The 10,327-nt window shown below is 46.7% G+C and overlaps 1 protein-coding gene across 2 annotated transcripts in view; it reads left to right on the top strand.

The window, feature by feature from the left end:
* ABHD12 (abhydrolase domain containing 12, lysophospholipase) overlaps positions 1-9,194 on the top strand; it is a 49,900-nt gene extending 40,706 nt beyond the window's left edge. For both annotated transcript variants that reach the window (XM_075707605.1, XM_075707604.1), the window contains 8 exons: positions 3,031-3,076; positions 4,374-4,503; positions 6,047-6,084; positions 6,277-6,356; positions 7,154-7,236; positions 7,959-8,037; positions 8,329-8,456; positions 8,961-9,194. In XM_075707605.1, the coding sequence (XP_075563720.1) occupies positions 3,031-3,076; positions 4,374-4,503; positions 6,047-6,084; positions 6,277-6,356; positions 7,154-7,236; positions 7,959-8,037; positions 8,329-8,456; positions 8,961-9,000 (624 nt within the window). In that variant the 3' untranslated portion in view covers positions 9,001-9,194. The remainder of the gene's footprint in view (positions 1-3,030; positions 3,077-4,373; positions 4,504-6,046; positions 6,085-6,276; positions 6,357-7,153; positions 7,237-7,958; positions 8,038-8,328; positions 8,457-8,960) is intronic.
* Positions 9,195-10,327: the final 1,133 nt, after the last annotated feature.

A 10,327-nucleotide genomic window follows, 5' to 3' on the forward strand; every position in this document is an offset into this window, starting at 1 on the left:
CTTTGAGTTGAATGGGTGCAGGAGTGGGAGGCTCTGTCGACTTCTTCCTTTGGTAAAGGCATGAGATGACCTTAATCATCTTTATGACAGCTCTTTGTCACTGCTCTCTGCTAGGGAGAGGAGAACTGGGCACACTGCTTGTGTCATGCTGGGCTGTGAGGAGGCATTTCTTGGTGGTCAGGGGTCCTGAGCATGGCCTGCCTAGGTTTAGGTGAGCATGGAGATGGCTGCTGTCTGTGCCTGGGGGTGTCTTGAGGGCATCCTCATTGCTTATTGCTGTGAGAGGGCTGGTGCTTTTGGCAGCTGACCAGGACAAGAGCCAGGCAGATTAATATTGCAGCATCTCCTGCTCTCTGCAAGGTGTGTTTGCTTTGTGTAGCCTTGCAGCTCCTGGCTCCCAGTGGCAAAAGGAGAATTGGGCTGAGGGTGCATCATGCCATTCCCATCCCTCTTCAGGAGACTCCATGCTCTTTCCAGGCTGCTGTCTCAGGTGCTTCCTTGCTGCTTTTGGCTGTGCTGAGTGGCAGGATTTGGAGGTAGGGCTGTGCTTGGGGGTTCAGGTTAGATTGGGGTTAAGGAAAGCTGGAGGCCAGTCTGTGGTGGTCTTTGACAAGTATGAGGTGCAGGTGGTGGCTGGTACAGGTCAGACTGATGGTCTGAGGAGATTTTAAATGCAGGGGGAGAACCAGGTGCTGAAGCGCTGTTTGCAGGAGGACAGACAGAGGGGGAGAAGGTGAATGTTCAGGTGGAAGAAGGCAGAGCTGCCATGGGAACAGTGGCCTGGGGCCAACAGTGATGCTTTCCTGCTGCAGGGGCTGAGCTCCCAGAGTGAGGTGGGTACCAGCCCTAACAGCACAGGTGCAAAGAAATGTAGGGTGGAGATCAAAAAGAGAAAAATGTTTGAATTGAGAACATTATCAGTTAATTATTTATCAGTAATTTAGCAGATAGAAATTGAAGGAATAGTTGAATAGTCTCTACTGGAACTGGGATATAGTTGGCTTTGAAAATGAAATACTAGTCCTGTATGCACAATTGCAATGGATGCGTTAAACAGCATATTTTTAAAGAAAAAATAGAGGATGGTAAAAATCTGTTTTTAAATGTAAGATCTGCTAATTAAAAAAAGTGCATCTGTTTGTTACTGAGAAGAGATGCTGCCAATGCAGCCAACACAACAAAGCATGTATAGAAGACAGGTAAACTGTCAACAGGTTAAATAATTTTTAATGACCTGGAAAAGGCTAGATTGTATGTGATATCTTAGCAGTAAAATTGCATGGTAAAGCTGAAAACCAAACTTTTCAAGAAGGAACTTTGTGTTCTGCATGTCCAGTCAGGGGGTCCAATATGTAAGTCAACATATAAAAAATGGTATATAGTGATTCTGATGGAAATAGCTGTCCTGCAGCACCTAACTTATTAATTAATATTTTACCTGATTATTCTGCTATTGTTATGTAGGTTGTAGCGGTATTCTGTACTGTGGTGTATATACATAACCACATCTCTCTGTGATGTTGGTATAGTTATTTGCAAGAGGATGTTGAAGAAAGAGTAACTTGGGTGCAGATCCCAGAGTGGACCAATTGCATATTTAATACCGCTGCTGTAAAGGGCCTTTTCCCTGCAAGTGCACACAGTACGGACCTTGTCATCTTCAAGGGCACCCCTTTGAAGGATTTAGAGCCAAAGAAAGAGAAACAGGAATTGCTTGAAGAGAACAGCAAAAAGCAAAGGAGCTTCGAGTGAATTGGAAGCTGTTGCAATTGCATCTGCTAATATAAATTCCAAATAACTGTTAGTGGGAAAATAGCATTAGAAGAGGGGTAGTGGAGTAACATAACCCCATGGCTGGTGCCAAGAAATAACACAACCAAGTGCAGCAAGGGTGACCATGATGTAATTGTGTTACTCTTGGGGGCGGGCGGGGCGGTGCCAGCAAGCAGCAGGGCAAACTGTGTGATACTGGCTTTCTGTTTTCGGGTGACCATTAGATCCTGGTGGGATAATGGAAATGCTCTCTCCATTTCCAATCAGGCACCAGTTGTCTGTGTAAGCTCCACTTGTATGCATACCGTGTGCCCCCAAATTGTTGTAAATTGTCTAATCATTTATAACTCTACCCAATATCTGTATATGTAACTTAAGGTTAAAATCATACTATTCCTTCAGAAGTAATGCTCAGCTTACAGGTATCATGTTCCAGTTGTATGTTGCAATAGTCCCAGTACCACTAGGTGTGTTGTTTAAAAAATTGCAATGAACGCTAACCCAACTGTTAACGCTGGAAGTCCAGCTTGTGGTGCAGCAAGCCATGAAGGTAGAGAATGTTGTACACCAAGCAGGTACCTGATCTGCCACAGTGCTGCGCAGTCCAAACCACCGAGCACTGCTCCTGCCTGCAGTCCCTTTTGCTCTGACCCAGAAAGGGATCCTGAACATGGCAAAAATTTAGAGGAAGAATGCAAAAAGGGATGCTAATGTTGGTTTTACCAAGGCACTTTTCTGAGCAAGTTGATCTAGTATTGGGTATTTTTACTTGCTTTTAACAGATTTTGTTAGTATTTCCATTGGCTGTAGCATAAATCTTTGTGATAGGGCAATTGCATGTTTTGGATGTATACATTTAAGCCTTCTGAAACCTGAAACGGGCTTCTATATGTTATGCTAACATTTATGCCAATTTGAAGCAGTTGTACTGTTTCACTGGAAAACCTGAAAGCGTTTGTAGGGGAAACAGTCATAGGCTATTTTCAGATCTTAAAGTCCAAATGGTTAAAAGGAGAATCAACATCTAAGATGGCCTGATATGAGGTCCAGGAAACATGTGGAGTAAAACCAGTGGGCTGAGATGATTAGTGTTTGAAAAGCTCTGTGCCTGCCATACCGAAAAGGTGTTAAGTTGTTGCTTTACCATGTCAGGCTGATAATGTTATAAATCAGATCCCTGCCCCTTGGCCTGAGGCAAGAGCACAGCTGCTGTGCAAGTCTCTATGATGGGTTTCTGCATGTTTCTCTCCCCTCCAGGTTCTCAGCTCCCTTGGGTACCACGTGGTCACATTTGATTATCGAGGTATGTGGGCTTCTCTTACTATGAAACGCTTTTAGATGTCTCTTTCTGTAGAAACAACAAAGAAGTTGCTTTTTTTTTTTGGGTGTCAGGGGAGCTGTTGTTTTATAAATGCTTACTGCCAGCTAATTAGATGTGGTTATTGCTTCTGGTTTTTTCCTCATGGGTATCCAAAGAACTTCCAGAAATTTCTTTCCAGTGCCTTCCTGTGTAGCACTGCTTCCTGATGTCCAGTTCAGTGGACTCTGGCTCCTGTATGTCCTCATGCACAGGGCTCATTGATTTGGGAGCTAAGGAGCAGAGGGTGACCCAGGCACATATGCTGTCACAGCATCCAATTAAGGCATCCAGGTGCACATCTGGAAACTAGTAAGCTTGCCAGATGTAGTCTTTTGGATATGATCTAATTGACTTCCTTGAGGTCACACAGGGAACTGAACTTGCACTTCTTTTTAAAAGCTGATAGGTGAGGTAAGACATAGAGTAAATTACTTGCTAAGAATTGGTAACGTCCTCGGCAGAAGCCATGACCATTTTGCACCTCTGTGCCACCAGCAGTCAAGCGTCTGCTGCTCTTTTTTTTCCCTTCTTAGTATTTAAGCCACGGCTGCAGTGTAATGCTACTGGAGATACAGGAAAGAAATTAATCCATTGCATTTTTATCAAGACGACATCTGGGGGAGGTTCATTTGTAGGAGCTCGCCCTGTTTTTTCAGTCCTGCTGGCAGCTGCTTCTCTGGCTGCTTATTAGGCATCAGAAGGGATGCGGGATGCTTGCTGCTTAGCATAAGATATGTAGACATGCTGCAATAGTGATAGAGCCAAAACAATCAGGAGGGCGGAAAATTGCTTGAGGGCATTAATCGAACAGCATGGACAAACTGATATTGCAACAGCTTTGTGAAAGGTGCTTGGTTTTTGACCCTAAGCATCCAATTCTTATGCTGTTAGAGACTCCACTTAATTTGGTTACATATGTGCAAAAGCAGCTAAGGTTTGGGAGCTGGGCTGTTGCAGATGGGTAGGTGCAAGAACACAGGGTGGCAGCGTTTGAGATCCAGCTCTTGTTTTTGTTGTTGACTAAATCTACAGAAACTCCTTGGCAGTCAGCAATTATGTTGTTTAAGTGGCTGCAGAGATCAGTCAGGACTTTCAGCCCCAAACTGTAGAGGTACACAGTGAAATAAACAGCAACTGTCCGTGTCCCAGGTCCCTTTGCAGTTGTAGATGGGCTGCATGGGAAGAGCTGGCTGGCTTTGACCAGTTTGTGTGATTCTCAGAAGGACTACTTGTGTTTCAGGCTGGGGCGATTCAATAGGCAGCCCATCAGAGAGGGGAATGACCTACGATGCCCTTCATGTCTTCGACTGGATAAAAGCAAGAAGCGGAGACAACCCTGTCTATATATGGGGACACTCCTTGGGCACAGGGTAAGCATCTGATCTCTGTGGGACTTAGCAGCTTCTGAAAAACATTAAACACTGACCTTGGATGAAGGTGCTGTTTGCCATAATCCCCAGGCTGGCTTGGCTTGGAGTCTGTGGCACAATTGCTGCAGAGTAGCTTCACCTGTGCACTCTACAGAGTGAGAAGGGCTGCAGTGAATGACTGTGCAGGAATTGATCTTGAACTTTCATTGCCCAGAGGGTTACACTGGAAGAAAGACACTTAGAATAATATAATGCAGATTGACCAAAGGGAGACAAAGTGGGACTGCACTGATCTCTTCCTGTGGTGAACCTATGTCTATACGTCTTTCAGAGCTGAACATCAGGCTTCTTTGATACTCTGAAAGAGTATCTCAAGACCAGTTGCACGTGCATGTGACTTGTCCTTACAAAACGTTTTCCTCCTGTCCTGGCAAACATGCCGTGTGTAATCAGTACTCATGCAGATGCCTGCATGACTACACTGCTGGCCATCTGTGACATTTATGTGGTCATGCCTGGCACAGGATGTTCAGAGTGTCAGGTGCCTTTGCCTGCATGTTTTTAACTTTCCTTCTTCCTCCCTTTGCGTTGCTGTCTGGAGGTGGGTCGTGTTCAGCAGACAGCACGTGCTGTTAGCCCCTTGGTTTGCAGAGGAGCAGAGGGCAAACACAAGAGCTACTTTTGAGTTAAGCTATATGCAGATTAAACTATTTGAGACCACAGCATCTTGCCTTGCTGTCCAACAGCTGTGTTGCTGGGACAGGGAGGTATTTCAGGATAGTGCCTCTTCATTGCTGTGATACTAAATATCCTGCTTTGTTTGAGAGAAGGCAAAGGCTTTTCCTTTTGGCTCTTCCTCTAAATTTTTGCCATGTTCAGGATCCCTTTCTGGGTCAGAGCATGCTTGTGACGTCTCCCAGTGCACTGCAATCTGAGTGGCCTGGGACTGTGGTTCCCAGCTGAGTTCCCTGGTGACCATAGCCAGGCTGGAGTTTGAGGTTTTTGAAATATGCTGTGCTTGGAGGATTCAGCAACTTTGGAAATATCCCTGCCCCATTAGGGAGATGCATGGGGGAGACCTTGCTGCTTTCTGACCCAGCTATGGAAACTTCTTGCAGTGTCACCCTCGACCCTGCTCTCCAGCTGCCTGGAACACAGCACCCCTCTGCCCATACCCCTGCATTCCCCTATTTCTTGCTCAGCCCTTGTGGTCTGGGGGTAAGAGGCTGTGTCATACAGCTGCAGTTATGCTGGGAGCCTGAGAGCCACCTTAAAGGAGGTCCTTCCATGTGGCTACATGGTGTGCTGCTTCCTTGGACTTGTTCACTTACCTAAATGCAGGCACTTGACGGCATTTGAGACAGTTGGGTATGGGAGACCTGTGGGAACCGAAGTCATTGTGGGCTGGCTGCTCAGACCTCAGTCAGTGTGAGGCATCGACGTTACAGCAGTTGAGTTGTACCTCTGCTACCTACTACCATTAGAGCCTGGTGCTTTGCAGAGGGCCTGTGCCAGATTAAATGCTCATTGTTTTTCTTTCCAGGGTCGCAACAAATCTAGTGAGGCGCCTTTGTGAGAGAGGTAAGTCTCTGGTGGGTGGATGCTCTTCCCACCCAGCCTGGGTCCTGCTGGCATCCCAAATTTCCACATGTTTGTGGTTGTGACAAGGCTGTCCTTGGCACACCATGGTGGCAGCTGCTCTCATAAGGCAGACGCTGACCTTGCTGGCTATCTGCACCCCTGCATTTCAGCGCATTGCCTTCGGCTTTTCAGAAACACCTCCGGATGCCCTGATACTGGAATCTCCATTCACCAACATACGGGAGGAGGCGCGAAGTCACCCTTTTTCTGTGGCAAGTACACAGTGGCTCTCTTACAAGTGGCATGTGATTGTATGCTTAGAAATTAACCTTCAGAAGTGACGTAGCTGAGCTAACTGCATGACTTGTGGGACAGCAGTGATATTTATAAGCATCAGGGGTAAAAAGCTGCACTTAGGGCAGCTCTTGGGAACATTACTACAATAAGCCAGTACCAGAGCCTGCTTAAAGAAAACAGAAACTGGGATCAGAAAGGGCAGTAAATGTAGGAAGGGGAAGATAGACTCTGCTCTCAGCAGTGGATAGCCTGTTCTTCTTGTGTTGTAGCTTCTCTGTTGCAGGAAGCTATTTTGTGGGTTGTAAGAAAAGCGACGGCAGAGCTGGGCTTCTCTTGGTCACTACCCCATCTGTGTGGCTGCTTAGTGCTTGTGTGGTTTCCCTGGGGAATTTACTCTGATGTGGACACCTCTTCCATCTGGCATGGCTGCGAGTTGGCTCTGAACTGAGCAGATGCCCACACCAGGTGTTGGATGTGGCCGGGCTGGTGAGGTGCCCTGGGATAAAGCTCTCTTCCAGGAACACTTGCCAGCATGATACCTAGAGACCTTGACCATACAAGCACCCAGAGAGCCTGCTCCTGAGCAGGCTGATAAGATGGGCCTGAAACAGGAGAGGAACAATAATGCTGGTGGAAACACGGACCATCTCACTTCAGAGAGCGCAGCCAGCAGCCAAGGGATGTTACTGGGATGGCAGTGGCCTGCCTCATTACTGCTGTTTGTGTAACTGTCCTGCTGGTGCCTGCCACTAACACAAATCTTTCCTCTCAGATATACAGATACTTCCCTGGGTTTGACTGGTTCTTCCTTGACCCCATCACGACAAGTGGAATTAAATTTGCAAACGATGAGAAGTGAGTTCCCTCTTTGCTGGGGTTTCAGCTGTGGCTGTAGTGAGTGAGCCATGGCAAGCATCAAGGAGGATAGATGTCAGACTGCACTCTCTGCTTTTTTTTCTTCTTGTTGAAGCATTATACTTGCTGAAGGGATTTCAGTTACTCTCACAGCCCTGAGTGCAAGATGGCTTTGCACTGTGGAGCTTGCTCTTTTTCAGTTGTTCTTAATAAGGCCAGATGCAACAGAGAGCACAGAGTACTCAGGGATATGCTAATTTGGTCCATGTGATTTATGCTTTTCAAGTGTATGTTATGTGTTAAACAGTAGCATTGGGGCATTGAAGGTTTGGGAAGATTTCTCTGCTGACACAAGCCACTCTGTGTGTAATAACATTGTCTCTTTTCACTGAGCCTTTCTTTCAAGAGCCTGAGCATTTGTGAGTTTGGTTTGCAGTACTGCAAACCAAACCAGACCTTGGGGGATGGTGCTTTGCAGTGGGGTGAGACACTTTTCTCTGGTCTAAATAGCAAATAGCTTTTGCAAGGATGCATTTCACTAGTGAATTTACTATAGAGCAAATGAATGGGGCCCAGATAATAGTGTTTTCAAGATCTGAACTGCAGTTAATGACCCCCAGGACATGTTTGTCATTGCAGTTTCCTTGAAAATCCAAGTGTGTTGGTGTTAGAGAGTGATGGGATTGCTCTGAGCCTTTGTGACATTGCTGTCTCTTTTACAGTGTGAAATACATTTCCTGCTCCCTGCTCATCCTTCATGCTGAGGATGACCCGGTGGTACCATTTCAACTGGGAAAGAAGGTACACGTGTGGCTCTGAGAATTGATCTGGTGGGGGGAACTGGTGCAGATAGAATGACAACCCAGCCAGGCAAAAAGTCAGCAATAGGAAGGTGTATGTAGAAATGCATAGCCCAAAGGGACTACAAATTCTGTGGTGCTGGAGGTTGCAAATCAGTAGTGAAGTGGAGCTAGAGCTAGCAAAGCTGGTCAAGCCAGGGCCCATAACCCACCCCTGAGAGGTGTGCTGGTTTGGCAGGGGTAGCTGGTTTGGAGTGATATGTGTCCCTTACCTGCCTCCCCTTGAACTCAGCTTTACAACATTGCTGCAACATCACGGAGTTTCCGAGACTACAAGGTGCAGTTTGTTCCATTCCACACAGACCTCGGCTACCGGCACAAGTACATCTACAGGAGTCCAGAGCTACCTCGAATACTGCGGTAACAGCCAAGCTAACCGGGGTCTCCTCTGGCTTTGGGGAGGGGGCCTGGGGCTTTGGGGCACACTGTGACATTTGCCCAGGAGCGGCAAGAGAGATGTGTAACAGGCGCCTGTACTGGGCAGCTTTTCTGAAAACCCCTTTAGTCTCCAGAGTGGGTGAGATACTGGGGCTGGCTTAGCACAAAGTCAGAGCTCTCCACCTCCCTGCAAAGCAGGTTTTGGGAAGGCTGCTCTTCTCCCACAGAAAGCTGGGAGCACTTCTCTCTGGCTCATCTGTGCTGTGAGCTGGATGCTCTGGAGGAGTTGTCTGCAGAGCAGCTACTTCTGCTTGCCTCTTCTAGTGGGAGCCCCTGATGAGTGAGAGCAAAGTTTAGTGCTGTCACCTGTAGCTGCAAATGCTCAAGCCCTAGTATTTGCCAGGGGGATGGGAAGACTTGCAGACTGCAGCATGCACCGAAGTGTGGGAGAGCCGAGTGTCACTGCTGTGTCATTTCCTTTCCTAGGGAATTCCTGGGAAAATCTGAACATGAGCATCATCACTGAAGACTGGTTGCTTGGCAGCACAGATTTTCCTTTCTTTCCTTCCTCTGTCTCCTTTTCCTCCCCCCTCCCTGTGGGTCAGTCTGCCATTCTTCCATCCCTGGCACTAGAGGAGGTCAGGGATTCCCACTCTGGTCCTGATGTGTACCTTTGGCAACTCCAGCTCCTGGCATCAGCGTCTGCGATGGTAGAAGGAAGTTGTTGACTTCTCTTTTGACACGGATGGAGGGGTGATAACAGCCCAGGAGCCAGTACCAAACCGTGAAAAATGTAAGCACAACAAAGCCTGGCCAGTCCGGTGTGGTACTGCTGAGGACAGACATTCCTAGGACACGTGTGTCATGACCAAGGGTGTTTCTTTTACTTTTAAACACTGTTGCTGTTTTTGGTTCATGTAGAGACTCATTTGTAGGTGAATGGGTTTTGCTGTTGTTACCACAGTTGTCTTGTTTGAGTTTGAGGTGTTCTCTTTCTAGGAAATACATGTTTAGCCTTTCCTTTTTGCTAAGTGGCTGTAATTACAAATACATGGAAGATCCAGGTGGTGAGAGATATTTTTATTGAGCTCTTCAGTCACAATGTGTTGCAAGTGTTGGGCAAATTGCACACATTTGGAAATAAAATGAAAGATTTTTTTTTGTTCTTCCTTTTCAAACATCTGGTTAATGGAAAAGGTTAGTGCCCTTTTATCTTTCTGTACCCTTTTCCTTCTGAACATAATTTCTGCTCCCATCCCTGCTATCCTCTGTGGAGCTCCTCCCATTCTTCACATGCACTTCCTATTAGGACTGAAGTGACTTATGTAGATAAATTGCAAACTTGGGAGTTTAGGCCGGAAAGCGTGAGATTACTTTTTTGCTTGATCTCCCCCTTCCATGAACGTGGGCCCAGGATGTGGGAATGGATGTCTTCCATTCTCCCTGTACGCACCCAGACAGACATGTGTTTCTTTTGGGTGGGAAAGGCAGGGTTTTTTTCCTCAACTACCTTTTAACTCCTTAGGTCAGATTTTTCTGTTCCTGGTGGCTCCACTGTTCCTCTGTACTTAAAATCAGGCAGTGGTATGCAGTTCTTGATGCAAAAGTAAGTCTGGGGTGTCCCTCCCCATCTCTCCATCCACCTCCCTTCCATGCTCTGGGCATCCCAGGCACTTCCAGTAGCACTTCTCAGCCCATCTCACAGCCATGGTCAGAGCACGGTGTCATAGAATCATAGAATCATTTAGGTTGGAAAAGACCTTTAAGATCATCCAGTCCAACCATTAACCTACACTACCAAGTCCACTCTAAACCAATCAAGGGTAGACTAGACTAAACCATGTCCCAAAGTG

The sequence above is a fragment of the Pelecanus crispus genome, chromosome 3, assembly GCF_030463565.1.
Source record: "Pelecanus crispus isolate bPelCri1 chromosome 3, bPelCri1.pri, whole genome shotgun sequence".
NCBI lineage: Eukaryota > Metazoa > Chordata > Aves > Pelecaniformes > Pelecanidae > Pelecanus > Pelecanus crispus.